The 14,527-nt window shown below is 51.0% G+C and overlaps 4 protein-coding genes across 4 annotated transcripts; 2 read left to right on the top strand and 2 right to left on the bottom strand.

Annotated features, from left to right (window-relative positions):
- Nucleotides 1-1,602: 1,602 nt before the first annotated feature.
- On the top strand, nt 1,603-3,768 carry An01g12780 (uncharacterized protein; the record flags this gene model as incomplete). The annotated part of the gene is made up of 3 exons (XM_001389646.1): nt 1,603-2,252; nt 2,344-3,406; nt 3,454-3,768. The coding sequence occupies 3 exons, from the start codon at nt 1,603-1,605 to the stop codon at nt 3,766-3,768; spliced, it is 2,028 nt and encodes a 675-aa protein (XP_001389683.1).
- A 1,872-nt stretch (nt 3,769-5,640) lies between these two features.
- Nucleotides 5,641-7,463, bottom strand: An01g12770 (uncharacterized protein; the record flags this gene model as incomplete). Its single annotated transcript, XM_059744893.1, has 5 exons — nt 5,641-5,680; nt 5,737-5,922; nt 6,085-6,827; nt 7,190-7,291; nt 7,446-7,463. The coding sequence occupies 5 exons, from the start codon at nt 7,461-7,463 to the stop codon at nt 5,641-5,643; spliced, it is 1,089 nt and encodes a 362-aa protein (XP_059599807.1).
- Nucleotides 7,464-9,319: 1,856 nt separating this feature from the next.
- Nucleotides 9,320-11,819, top strand: An01g12760 (uncharacterized protein; the record flags this gene model as incomplete). Its single annotated transcript, XM_059744888.1, has 6 exons — nt 9,320-9,401; nt 9,464-9,599; nt 9,660-9,733; nt 9,855-9,922; nt 9,975-10,642; nt 10,700-11,819. The coding sequence occupies 6 exons, from the start codon at nt 9,320-9,322 to the stop codon at nt 11,817-11,819; spliced, it is 2,148 nt and encodes a 715-aa protein (XP_059599806.1).
- Nucleotides 11,820-12,151: 332 nt separating this feature from the next.
- Nucleotides 12,152-14,128, bottom strand: An01g12750 (uncharacterized protein; the record flags this gene model as incomplete). The annotated part of the gene is made up of 1 exon (XM_059744883.1): nt 12,152-14,128. One exon carries the CDS (start codon nt 14,126-14,128, stop codon nt 12,152-12,154), a length of 1,977 nt encoding a protein of 658 aa, XP_059599805.1.
- Between the last annotated feature and the right edge of the window lie 399 nt (nt 14,129-14,527).

The raw sequence follows: 14,527 nt of genomic DNA, 5'->3' as shown, positions 1-14,527 counted from the left end.
GTAGCCCCTGATAGTAAACGCACGTTGAACTTTGCAGCGATTGCGCCTGAACCTCCATTTTCCGGTCTACCTCCACCGCAGAAGTTCCTGAATATCAAGATCCCGTGTTGAGTACTGAATTTCAGATTCTGTGGGGGTTGCGTTGGTTGGACTGCCTAGCCGACGCACCTGGCTTGGTGTGGCATGACAAGCTTTGGACCCTTATTGACACCGCCGGATTGAAGGATCCAGGTTCTAGGACCGGTCCATCGGATAACTTCAGAGTGTGAGAGTACTTTCATAGGCTGCAAGTCCCCGGAGGGATCTCAGCCAGGATATAGTGCGCATGTGAACCATGGGTAGGTAGCGTGCTCACTGAGGGTAGTACGAGACATTCAAGGCTCCGAGAAGAGTTACAATGTTGCACAAGCATATTGTTTTCTGGAAGGGTCGAGTCGTCTAAATATTCTGAAGAGCGGATGAGCCCGAAATTGAGAAAGCATATCCGCACGGACAGACAAAACGATAGTGGGATATGTGGACGTTGCAAGGACGACGCAGGTGAATGAGCTGGTTGACTTGCTAGTATAGTAGTGACTACTAGCGAGTAGCACCACCAAAAGTAGGTCCAGATCCGTAATAATACAGAGACCGGGAACTGGAGCGGGGACCACTCCCCGGTAATACGATTTCATACATAACGCACGATACAAGGGTGACGCCCCTCTGGATCTCCTGCAGCAGTAGCTACACACCAGTCCACCGCCGTCATCATCATCGACTTTTCGAAGAAGCGCTAGTGACTCGACTAGACTGCAAGCGGTGTCAAGTTCATTGCTACTAAAGGGGGCCCACCTGCTAGAAGCCGTAGGGAACCAGAAGCTGTGCTGGCCACTGGAGTCAGTGGTCGAAACCTCCCATGGATCCTCCGCCCTCCTCATACGTAATAGTAAGTCGCAAGAAGATTCGTCGTTGGGCACTGGGCAGATGCTGGGCAGCTCTGATTGCCTGGAAATAGTTATGGGTGGCCCCAGCCATACCATGACTAAGTGTCTTTCTTACCCAATCCAGACAAGTGCGGGCCTCGTCCGGGATGTACCGTAATTTAGGTCATGGACGGACTTGACCAGATTGGGGCGTAATAAAACGGTAATGTTTGAGAGTCATCCTGGTAGTGAAGGTGGTGCCGTGAATTGCCCCCCCAGGTCCAGTCACTCCTCTAGTCATTATTACCTGGACCTTTCCGGTCGTTGCTGCTTGCCGCCAGTTGCTGGGCTTCCTGACTTCGCTGCTGTCGGTGAAATTGGGTGTTGTTCCTCGTGTGTGTGTGCGTGTTGCCCACACCCTCCCCCATTAACCATCGCCCATATTCATCATACTCTTTTACACCATCATCAACTTCTCATCATCGCCATCTACTACTGTTGTGACTACCTTCTTTCTCTGCATCTTTGAATTTGTTTTCTTGCCTTTCGTGACTGCATCGACGAAGTATTATCGTTACGTCCCGCCACCTTTCCCGAATCCGTCACAGTTCCGCAGCCAAAGCGGGACAACATCCGAGGGTGGTGGACACTCCTTGTGTGATCCCGCCCAAAACCGCCGTCGTGGAATCGTTCCTTAATGCTCGGGTCGTCAGAAGCGACGCATAGTCCTCCTCCTCCCTCTCTTCATTACTCTCCCTCTATCGGGGACCTCGATTGCGCCTCTACTAGGGACTCGACCCCCGTCACCACTCCCCTCGGGTTTGGCGTACCGTTGCGCAGACCGGATAGGGAAAAGCTCTCGGATTCCTCGTTCACTCGAAATTCACTCGACATCGGCGGCGACACGTCCTCACCGTACTTTTACAGCCAGCAACTACACTCTCACTCTGATTCAGATCTCGACTTCCCTCTCTTTCCTTCCTCCCCCATACAAACCAACACCATGACCGGTGCAGCCGCTCCGATCGACATTGCCACCCGCCAGAGTTCCGTTTCTCCTCCCGGACAGCAGGCGTCGAATCTGACGTCTGCTCTGCAGAGAGCTGGTAATGGAGAACGGACAGGCAGTCTATCCCATGCAAATGGTGTTGGTCTCAGCGTCTTCAAGGCCCCGCCTCCTCGCAAGGACTCGATCGGTGCAGCTACTGCACAATGGGGCAACGGAACGAAGCCCATCTCAATGTCCGGCTCCAACCGCGATAAAGGCCGCCGTGAGTCTTTGGCAGGAAGTTTAGTTGGTGGAATGAGCTGGGGTGGTGTGTCTGTTGGCAGTTGGATTCGCGATGAGTGAGTGTCCTTTGTCCTTATGGGAATCATTTCGGTTTCCCCTGATCGCGCAAGTGCTTTGGCCACTGGAAGCTGACGATGAATCATCTAGCATAATCATGACCGGCACATCTCCGTTCACTTTCCAGTCACCGTCATTTCATTCATCCTCATATTTACCCAAGCTGGAGGCAAACTTCATGCGCGACTTCAATTGTTGTGGGGTGACCCTTCCGACGCTTCACGATCTTTTGCAGCACTATGAAGAAGCTCACGCCACCAAGTCACCTCAGCAGGGCCACCGTCCCAGTCAAGGCGACAGTAGAGCGGCCCTGGCTGCGGTGGCGATGGCGCAGCAGCAACAGGGTCAGCAAAACAATAATCAAGGCCGTGGATTGCAACCAGATAGGACTCTGGACTTGCAGCGGAAACTGAGTCAGGTCCCTCACACTCAGCAGCATTCGGATATGGATACCATTGATGACATGGAACTCGATGAGCCGATGGGTGACCACGATGCCGCCACTGCACAGCTGTTCGCGCCTCAGTCGCGTGATGGAGGCCAAGGAGGTTTTGGCAGTGCCAACCAAAGGGTTCCGCATCTGAATCTATCTATGCTTCCAGGACACCAAGGGTTCAAAGGCTCTCAGCCCGGTACTCCCGTTGCTTCTGGGCGCCCTCTATCGCTGCAGAACAACCCAACAGTTTCTTCCGTCAATACTCCTACTTTGATGGCGAACCCTCTACAGAACTCACAGTTCCGGACCACACCAGACTCGTCTGCACCTGGGACGCCGGCAGAACTCGATGACAGCATGCTTGGTGGCTTCGGAGATCTGGCTATGCAAAACCCAATGATGCAGGGCCAGTCTCAGTTTGGAAGGTTCGCTGGGAACAACAACGATATGGTAGACTTGTGTATCGACGAACCAGCCAAACGGTTGTTTAGCCCCACCGGCGGAATTAACACTCCCAACGCTCACTTCAAGCTAAGTGGAGCACAGTATGGTCCCAACAGTGAGATCGCTCGACGCATCCGAGAGCAACAGTTGTTGGCAGGTGTTCCTGATACCACTGCTCTCCTTCCCAACGAGGAACCTAAGCCTTTCCGGTGCCCAGTCATTGGCTGCGAGAAGGCGTATAAGAACCAGAATGGTCTGAAATACCACAAAGCTGTAAGTCTTTCGAACCAAACCACTTAGCTTTTCTAACTGTTTCCTAGCACGGCCACAATAACCAGCAGCTTCATGACAACGCAGACGGCACCTTTTCCATCGTCAATCCCGAGACCTCAACTCCATATCCTGGAACACTTGGTATGGAGAAGGAGAAGCCCTACCGCTGCGAGGTCTGTGGCAAGCGTTATAAGAACCTGAATGGTCTTAAATATCACAAGTCGCACTCGCCGCCATGCAATCCTGACTTCCAGCTTGCTGCAGGCAGGAACTTGGCTTTTGGTGGAGGCGTCATGCAAGGGCAGAACATCAACGTTGCTGGGGCTGGCCTACCTGGCATCGGTGAAGAGGGTCTTTTATAAGGTCCCCATATCACGAACGACATGCAATTCAATTTTACGCATCATTATTCCCACACTAATTCGACGACGATTTTTGACGGCTTCGTCGCGCGGAATACGATTTAATGATAGGTTTGGTGGCTTGGAGTTAATGGTATGAACGTCATGTCAATCGCGGTTTGGGACGACCGTGCTTTGGTCTGGTAATAAATCAGTCCTTTCAAGACTTTGAAGAAGATCTTCCACGACTCATTAGCCGATAGACGTATCGGCGGTGGATTCTCTGGTTTCTTTTGCTTGCCCCTGGCATTTGCTTAGCTTTCACGGTCATGTGTATTCGGGATCAAAACAGAGAGTTGGGGGTTGCTTATGTCGTCTTCCATTGTCACGTCTCCATTGCTAGGCTCCTTCGCGATCCACGATACCGAGTCATCTAATCAGAACTTTCTCAAAGGCTTGTCATGCCCTGCAGAAACAGAATCTGGAGTACGGTTGCGATGGGATGATAGGACGACTTTGGATTTGAAAAAAAGAACGAAAAGCAATTTTTTAGCGCAAGGGTTTCTACTGGATATGCAAAGTTGGAGCAACGCGGTGGTTGTTGTTCTTTGCCTTTCTCTGGCACAATGAGGTTTCGCAGCTTGGAGACAAGGAAAGACCAGGAAAAAAAAGTAACTACTGGTGGTACTCTGGCGTCACTTAGTTCTGTAGATAATGTTTTCTCCTTTTTCAGACCGGCTTCTGGTTCTTACACTGCGTGTCTTGTGTCATTTTCTTCCCTTTCCTTTTCTTTGCTATCATTACTTCCTTCGTTTTTGCGTCTCTTGTTCTTATTTGCCTGTGGTGTGTTGTTGGTGTTGTTGGAGAAACATGGGACTTTCGAACTGACTGGCTGAGTTGCTGATAGAGCTTTTTACTCGCTATGTTCTTGTTGCTTGTTTTGCCTGCCTGCTCTTTTGAGATTCCCGTTTCGATTGAAGGATTGATTTAATGTTGTTTGCTTGCGGAAAAAGGGCTCCTTTCTTCATACCAAAAAAGTCTGAACATGAACCAATTTCACTCCATATCAATCATTAGCTCTCGGATATGCTCGCTTGATAGTCGACTAGATTGGGTAGCTGATTTGATTATTAATATACTGTAATTGATTTTTAAGCTAAAAAGATGATAGTAGGTTTGGGCTGCAGTATTCTGGTAAAATTTAGTGATACCTGGGAGATTGAGTTCCTTGGGTTGTCATACTAATTGACTGATGTATGGACAGTTAATGGGACTAGTAGTATCTCATTGCTGAACTTAGGCTAGCCACGTCACCAGTAAGTAGCATGGGATTTGGAGTAGCAAGGGCCACACGTGATCGATTAATCTGGCTCATTAATGGTACAAGATGATCTTTGGTTACATTATTCGGCTGCTCGTTATTCTAGACGAGTGTGTGATCCAGAAACTAGAAAACAATCTGTTTCATTCAATTCAGATATGTTACTCTAGTACAGCTTAGACTGAAAAGGAACCGCCGTCCACCTCATAAGCGCCACATACATCCAATGTGGGGAAGAAGCAAAGAGTATGAGGGAAAAGAATCTTAATCAATGACAAAAAAAAATAAGAAAACAGGAGTCCCGGTGTTGTTTGTTTACTTCGTGAAAATCAAATCGTCATTTGAGGCAAATTTCCGCTTGCACCGACCATCCAGACATAGTTGGAAGAAGAAAAAGGAGCCAGATATGGGTTTCGTTGCTCATAGAATCCTGAGTCAAATCTGGGATTTTTACATGCTGAGTATAATGGGGGATCGAAAACGAGGCCAGTAGAACAGATGAAGAAGAGGTATGGAGAAGAAAATACACGATCTGGGATTATCCGGAGCAAATGGGTGACGCTTACGCCCATTTACCACTCGAACTCTCCTTGACCTTTGTGGAAGACGTACCTGTCAACTCGTTAGCGGGAGATTGGATATGGGGTTAATGAAAAGAGGGCACTTACTCCTTGCCACCGGTGGTCAAAATACCATCTTTAAGTGTGCACTTCCACTTGTTCTTCACGCGTTGTACCTTGTCGTAAGTGCAAAGCATGACCTGGCCTACGGCATCTTCAGCATCATGATCCTCAGCAACAAGGTCATCAGGGTCGTCAAGGTCCGAGTTGATAGCATCTTCATCATCCTCATCCCTTTCATCATCACCACCGGGACCGTCAAACTGAGCTCCGAGAACCTTGGGCGGATGCAACGAGGAGCCAGCAACTTCTGATACCTCAGCTGGCTCTGCTTGGGTAGCCACCAGCCCACGAGTCAATGTCTTTGATGAGTAGTCATGCTCGTCGAGAGGCAACATCAGACCACCGCCTTCTAATTGGAGCATCCGTTGTCTGAGATGTTCACGAAGGAGACGATCGCCTTCTCCTCCCTGGCGTTCAGCAGCTTCCCGCCTCCGTGCAACCTCAGCCTTCCATGCAGACAAGGCATCATCACCGGCACCGTCCGTTTGAGTATTGCCGACGGGGGGTTGAGACACAGGGGGGTAACCCGGTTCTTGCTTGATCTGTGGAGCCTGTCCGTTGGGCACATGCTGCATGGGTTGGGGGCGCTGCTGGCCCGGCATGGCCATGGCTGCTTGTGCCTGTGACTGTGCTTGCAGCTGACTGACCGAGTTAGCGGCTGCTGCGCCGTAACGCTGACGAAGCATATTGGCAGCCCGTTCTTGAGCAGACTGAGGGTTGGAGGAGTTTGGCATCATCATATTATTCATCGGAATCATCCCCGGTTGACCGTTGACGCCAGGTTCGGTCTTGATGTGAGGTTGTTGTTGACCCATGGCATTGGGGCCGGCCCCAACTGGAGTAGGAGCTTGGAGCGGAGGTGCCGTAGCGGGGGCGGACTGAGGAATGGGTTGCTGCAGAGGTGGAGGAGGAACATGATGCTGTGGCTGAGGGGGCGGACCAGGCCGGGGAGCATTTGATGGTACAGTTGCTGTAGGAGGGAGGATATTTTGCGTCTGAGGGGGAGCCGGTTGCGGCGGCGGCGGATCCCAAGGGAAGTGAGCGACACCCAATGAGGAGAGCTTCTTCTGCCAGCTCTGGAGGGGAAATATTAGCAGACTGAAAGGTTTTAATTAAAAGAAATATATGAATGGAGCAAGGAGCCAAAGGGTCAAGCGATAAGTATAAGGAAATCTGAGACCGAGAGGTGAAGGGGAAACGGGCAGCGAATGACGATGCTGAAGCGGCTTGGCAGGCCGACTAGGGCGGGTAAAAGCGGCGCGGTATAAAAAGAGACTCAAAAGCAGGCGATGCCCCCAGGCGGCCGCCCTTCCCGCACCTCTCGGACCCCGCTTGGGGCGTCTCCCCCTGGGGCTCTCACCCCCCAAGCATATCGACTTCTTTTGACCTCAAAGAGATCTCTCCAACAAAGGAAGATGGATGTTGATGGAGCACTAACCTTGCGCAAATCTAACAGTGTTTGCTGGTCCACACCACTTTCCTCGAAGTCCACCTGGGAGCCATCACAGACCTCCTGGATGACACGATCGAACACCGTGCCCTAGGGATAACTGGTATAAGCCAACATCTCACATGGTATCATGATGGGGTTAGAGCGGGGAAATAGAGAACTTCGCAGGGAGTATTGAGCCACAGTCCAGGCCCATCGAAGTCTCTAGCTCTGGCAAGGTTTGTGTTTTTAAAGATGCACTCACCACCTGCTGGTTCGACATGATCGCTGCTGGGATCAGACAAGGACGAGAAGACGCTTTGTCAAGCCAGGTGAAGGGAATTTTAATGAAGTTGGGGTCAAATAAATTTGCTCTGTCTTCTAAGGAAGTAGAAAAAAGAACAGGGGCCTATTAACACGCGAGAGCTCGACGTGAATGGTGTTGTCGGGCTTATCACAGGTAAAGCCTCGCCGTCGCAGCGGTCGCTTGCCACGGGCGAATGCGACAGTTGAGTCTCCACAACCACTACTTCCGACCACCCTCGAACTTGCACTGCTTCTGTAGATGGTCTTTCTTACTTCAAGAACTCAATATTAAAGGTCTCAGCGCGTGACGAGCCGTAGAATGCCGGGTGAATGCCGGAAGGGAGAGTGAAAGCAAGGCAGGCGTGCCGGAGGGATGTGGTTGAGGTGAAAGTCGCTCTCTCCGGGCGAAATCCGCCTTCCTCCCGCCTGCTTAGTCACCACCACCGCTAGTCCCTAGTGGGAGGTCCGGGGGATCTGCCCCGGCGCGACGCAAGAGCTGCTCTTTGACTTTTTGACTTTCAGATCTCCAGTATCTCCTCGCCACTTCAACTTATCCCTTGGTTTGCCAGTTATCGTGGTTTAGACCCCAGAATCATCCACCATCTGTCAGCCGCTCAGCCGCGTGGTTGTGCGACAAATCACGTTCTTGGTTTTCCGCCCAGCTCATGCAAGCCTCATGACAATCTAATCTCGTCTTATCCGACTTCCTTACTGTAGAGTACTACACAAAGAGAGAACCTCACTCAGAGCTTCTTCGACTCACGTAAGGTACCGAAATAAGATCTGTCACGCTCACAAGCCGGTGGCTGGCAAGTGAATAAATAAGTTTTGAATTTCTATGAAAGGCTACGGGAAGCGTTAAGAGAAAGCAGAAAAGTTCCCTATAAGAACGGACTTTGCCAGGAAGCAAAGTAAATAATTCTGCGCAAGAATCCCATTCCTCTTTCTTCCTCTGTGTAAGGGACTCGGGTGTTACCGTCTGACTTTGTGAAGCTTGAGACTTCATATAACCCAGTAATAGGAAAATATAGAGTACCTTGTGTTCTCACACCAAGGATCCCTCTAATTGCAAGTTATCAATTCACGATTACGTTCGGACACAGCTTATCGAGATTCGAACATCACACTTCTATGTCTCTGCTGCTCAAGAACTGATAATAAATGCCTGAATAATCTTGATTCACTCGCCAAAGGAGGTGGCAGTCACCAAACAGACATAGGCACACTATGGGACGAATAGAATATTGATGCAAACTATTTCAATGATTATCGGCACGCATACAGAAGCAGTAAATGGCAGATCAACATCGTGCTCTCCAAACCGTTATACATCCTTTGAAGATGCTCGAATTGGATGGGGTGTGATAATCTACTAGTTCGAAAGCATGAACCCTTGTCAACCCTTAATTCAACACAATTACCATATAGTGTAGTACTATAGTCCCTATTTGTTTGATTGTACAGATTTCATATTTCATTTTAGTAGAAATTTCATCTTTAGGTCCCTAAAGAGAAGGATTGCCAAAGATTAAAATGTAGACAATCAAAAGGCGAATCAGTGAGTGACGAAACCAACTATGGCCACAAAACATGTAAGCTCTCTATCCTTTTGATCTTTCCTCATTGGAAAAAAGGTAGATTGTGAGTCCCTATCAGGCAATTACTTAGGGTTCTCCCCAACCTGCGGAGCTTACCCAATCTCGGCAAGGCGCGGGTGGAGTTTGACAGCCGAACCTTGACCGTTCGTCTTCTCCACTTCATATTGTTCTCCAGCCATCTAGGTTGCTATAGCATTAACCTAATGTTGCCGGCGATAAGATATGAAACGGAAAAATGACGCCGTCCCGGAGGCCATGGTGCAACGATGGTCTCGCCCGCCCCTCTCATGCCGCTTTTGTCGAGCGAAGAAGCTGCGGTGTGATCGTACCCAACCCTGTGCGAATTGCGTTCTGAGAAAGGTACCTTGCGAGTATACAGGCCAGGGTCCATCGGATACTTCGGACGAACTGCGGGGAGCTCATCTATCTGGCAATCAGCCCACTGCTGCGACGGTCTCCACACAACAGCCAGCACCAACTATACCATCCACTTATAGCCAGACCACAATCGCTTTGTAAGCGGGCTCCATGGTTTGGGTGTGTCATTATAATTAGAAACTGACCCAATTGAAAAGACATCCGAATGACATATCAAGCCGGGTCACCAGGCTAGAAGAGGCTGTTTTTGACCGAATCCATGTGCCCCGGGGTGAGTTATACCTAGCGAATTAGAACCATTGTTACGGGGCCTGTGATCTTCCCGTTCAACCATCAGAAATGATACTCGGCCTGGCTGGGGATTCGTAAACCTCATTCTAATGCAGATCTAGATCCGCCTAGTATTGCTACTGCTACCCAAGGCAGCAACAACACGAACCAGAGCTTGATCACACGTGGCGTATGTGTTCACTACCAACATTCGCATTTGCAAGATCTAAAGCGTTCCTTAGGCACAGGGCTCGAGCAATGGATGTGTCACTCCGCTTACATTATTACCCCTAGCTTCAGCACAAAGACGCATTGCTGATCTTCATGACTACATGCGAAATACGAACAGTTTATCCAGGTGTCTTCCCCCTTGGACTCAGGCTCGCCAACTATTAGATCACTTCAACGTAGTCATCCAGCCGACATTCGGAGTCTTCCACATCCCATCCACAAGAGATTTACTGGAAGAAACATACAGGGGTATACTCGAGGGCGAGGAGCCAAGCCCCACGGTCTTGGTACTGTTTTTCAGTATCTTCGCTGGGGCTGTGCTGGTTGCAACTCCCGAACTTCTGCAATTGCTCAACGCAACACAAGCGGAAGCCAAAGCAGCCTTCACTGCATATGTGCGTTTAGCTATCTGCATATTAGACAATCCAATTCAATCAGTGCCGCCATCAACAATTGCTCTCGAAGCCATCAGTGCCTTGGCCCGCGTTCTCTTCCATGCGGATTGGTATTCCCACAAAGCCCAAGCACTCAGAGTCGACGCGATATGCATGGCTCGATCGATGCAAATCCATCGGCTAGACACAGTTCAAAGGCGAGAGGAAAGGAAACGTTCAGGATACAATGCCATCGAGGTCGAAGTACAGCGACGAGCATGGTGGCACCTAGTCTCCTCGGACTGGTAACTAATATTTACCTCCTTCACCTTCATATCCCTCTCAACCACTAACAACCACAGGATCAGCGCATTTTCGCAAAGCCCACAAGAAGGCACATACCTCATCCACCCAAAACACATGAAAGTAAACCATCCAAGCAACATCGACGACGAGTTCTTAACGCCCACAGGACCAGAGCACAGCTTTCCCCTATCAGTCCCCACCTCCATGTCAGTATTCATCTTCAGAATCCACTACGCAGAACTATGCCGCGAAATCATCGACACCCTGGGCACCACACTCCTCGAATCCGACCAACCTGACTACGAGACCCTACTCGAAATCGACGGCAAATTCCACACCTTCATCCAATCCCTACCATTATTCCTCCGAAACGACCCCGCCAGCATCCAAAAAAGCCAAGACATAACCCAACAGCGACCCTACCTAGCCTGGCAACGAACTGTCGCCCATCTAAGCTTTCACGTCCGCCTCTGCCGCCTCCACCGCCCCTACCACCGAGAAGGCCTAACGAACCCCAAATTCGCCTACTCTCGACTAACCTGCATTCGCTCCGCCCAAACTGTCCTCGACCTCCGCCACTCCCTAGAAGACACAGGCGTTCTCTCCGGCTTCAATCCCTCAGATTATAGCCTTGTCATGAACCATGTTTTCTTCGCCGCCATGGTCCTAGCCACGGACGTCTCCATGAACCCAACTGCTCCGGGCGCAGATACCCGCAAGCAGGAAGTGTTAGATGTTATCCATGTGCTGGAGAAATCGCAGAATGTGTCGGCGTCGCTCATGGAAGCGATTCGGAAGAATACGCAGACGTTGTTGTCCATTCTTCAGGACGCTCAGAGGGAATTGCAACAACAGGGAAGGTCACCTAAAGAAAATGATATTGGTTCTGTGCCGTCTGGATCGGGTGGGACGAAGTCAAGCGCTGCTCCATCACAGCCACGGTCTGTTGGGGTAGATGAGAACATGACAAATGTGGCCAGCGGGCATCTTCCTTTCACGGCTAGCATGCATGGCTCGAGTCATGAAGATGAGGACCCAATGTGGAGCGGAGCAAGAAGGAATAGCTGGGGTCAGCTGTGGTCTGATCTCTTCAATGTGGCGCCGGAAATGGATGCGCTGCAATGGGATCTGTTGTTGAATGATTCTGACTTGCCACTTCAGTCGAACTTCTATTGAAGGGCTAGCCGCAAAGCCTTGACTAGGTCATGGGTTGGCCAGCTTCTATCCCCTCTAAGACGCAAGCGGGAAAAGACGAGCAGTGATGAGTATGCAACTTTCTATACAAGAATCCTGACAGCTATTATACGGTCAAACCTAGATACAAACGCCAGTTACCAATAACACCCCTTCCATCCCATGGATCCGAATATGTGCCCCCAATGTAATGAACACCGATAGAACCAATGATATCTAGACAGAACCGGTCTACGATACCGAACCCGAAATATAGTCATCGAAGAAGGAAAATAATTAACAAGATGAGAAGAGTTGAAAGACAACCAACCCATTTACCGGATGGTCATGGATTTGGTCATCTGAGCCTTGCTGCCAACACCACCCTCCCGAGAGGCAGCAGCGGTGGTTCCAGGCTTGCGCTCGAAGATCTTCCAGAACTTCAAACTCTCGTCAGCGGCTGCGGTGGCCAGGAGTTGCCCATCTGGGCTAAGACAGCTGTGCAGTACACGAGTCTCGTGGGCCGGAATCTCAACGTTCCGAACCAGAGTGGGATAGCTCCAGATGCTCAACGAGTTGTCGGGGAATCCACTCGAGCTAACAATCTCGCGGTAGTGGTTGCTCCATCTCAAGCTGGTGACCTGGGAGCCGGTGTCGATGCTGTTGGTGCGAGCACCAGTGGTAGTGTTCCAGAAGTGGATGTGGCGGTCATAGGAACCTCCACCAGTGGCAAGCAGGTTCAACTGCCAGGGGCACCAACTGAGGGCCTTAACGGCAGCGCGGTGGTTGGTCTTGGTGAACTTGGGCGCGCTGAGAGAGCGAGCATCCCAGATGTTAACCAGATTGTCGTTACCACCGGTGGCGAGCTGAGCACCATCGGGTCTCCATTCCAGACCACAGACTTCAGAGGTATGCGAGACCAGCTCAGCAACCTTGTGCTGTGCAATACGAACATCATGGTTGAATACCAGACCACTGCGGGCACCGGTAGACAGTGTGTGCTTAGACCAGCCCATGACACCTACACGAGAGTCATGGCCAAACATACTGCGAAGCTTGGTTCCTTCCTCAACATCCCAAATTTGGACTTCACCAGTTCCAAGGCCGACACCGACGTAGGCGCCATCACCACTCCACTTCACACTGCTCACGTAGGTGTCGGGTGCAGTCTCCAGTAGGCAGCTGACCGATCCTGAATCGGCGGACCATACGTAAACATTGCGCTCCAAGCCAATTGCAACCTGGTTGCCAGAGCTCCAATCCAGCAAATTGAGATAGTAATCGTCAAGAAGTCCAGGGGCGTCCAGAACACGCTCAGGAGCCGTTTGGACCCGTCGGCGGAACTGAGCTGACTGGGATTTGGCAGGCTTGAGAGGGCGGTTGTACTGAGCGCGCAGATCAATGGGCTTGGATGACTCTGGGGGTGGCGGTTTGAAGGCCAGGATGCGAGTGTTCAGATTCACACCACAGGCATCTGCCAACGATGACTCGTACGCGACAGCATCCGGTGCTGGCTTGGTGTATGAGGTCGTTGGCTCGTTATCCTCGAGCCCAAGGCTTTCAAGAGCTGCGGTGATGTCTTCATCAGTTCCGCGGCCACCAATGTCAAAGGCACTCGCGGCATTGGCAAGGACAGAGGATCCATCACTGCTGCTGGTCTTTGGCCGTTGGCTTTCCTCTGGCTTGGCTGTGCCGGCAGTTACAAGACCCTCACTGGCAGTACGGTTCGGAATGAATCTGTCACCCGCGTTGTGGGGAATGCGGACGGTCGTCTTTCCTGACCTCGTGGTCCGAGTGGTGATCTCCTTTCTTGGCGCTTCTTTCCTCGACACCTCCTTCTTGACTGCCTCCTTCTTGACTACCTCCTTCTTCGGCGGTTCTTTTCTGGTCACCTCCTTGGCCACTTCCTTCCCCACGACCTCTTTTCGTAGGCGCTCCTTGGTAGGAGTCCGTGATGATGGACCGGTGCCTGTCAGGGCCCATTCTGATACACCCAGCTCAAGGTGTCTGGGAGACTTGCGTGTGCGAGCACGGGCGATGTTGGACTTGGGGGATTCGCGGTAGTTGCGGGCTGTCCTCGAGACAGACTTGGCGAAGTATGAAGAGAGGTTACCACCGTAGACGGACTTTCCATGCTCCTTGCCTGATTCTTGAGCACCACAGGGAGGTGTGAATGGGGAAGAGTGGTTTGACGTCACACTTCCTGCGCGAGTGCGTGGTGAAGGTGTAAGGGGCATGCGGCCACCAGCCGTCTTGGTGGAGAAGATCCCATGGTGGGTCTTCACGGGAGTCGATACTGTAGGTGTAGCCATGCTGATATATATTTACTTTTCGAGAGATAGGGGAGGGTATCGAGAGAGAAATGCCTCCAAGATCCGTTTGCAGGGCCAATCCCAGTCACACGCTGGCTTGGACACAGGACGAAGAAGACCTAACTGCGATACAATAGTATTGAATGCAAGCAGGGAATACCAATCCCACACAATATGGTATGCAATTAGTAGCAGATAAACGGCAAAGAACAAGAAAGATGATGAAGAGGAGGAAGAGGAGGGGACGGGGGTGGAGGAGGAAAAGGGAGTAAATAAAGGATATAGTTCTGCTCACCCATGGCAACGCCGGTTACTGGAGGTACGGCTGCCCTAGTCCCTTTCCGGCTAGCCCGCCACCTGACATGCGGCTCTTCCCTTTTCGGCGACGATCGGCTTGGC

The sequence above is a fragment of the Aspergillus niger genome (genome assembly GCF_000002855.4).
Source record: "Aspergillus niger supercontig An01".
Classification (NCBI taxonomy): domain Eukaryota; kingdom Fungi; phylum Ascomycota; class Eurotiomycetes; order Eurotiales; family Aspergillaceae; genus Aspergillus; species Aspergillus niger.
The sequence above is the reverse complement of the archived record's forward strand: the minus strand, read 5'-3'. Positions and strand labels throughout refer to the sequence as shown.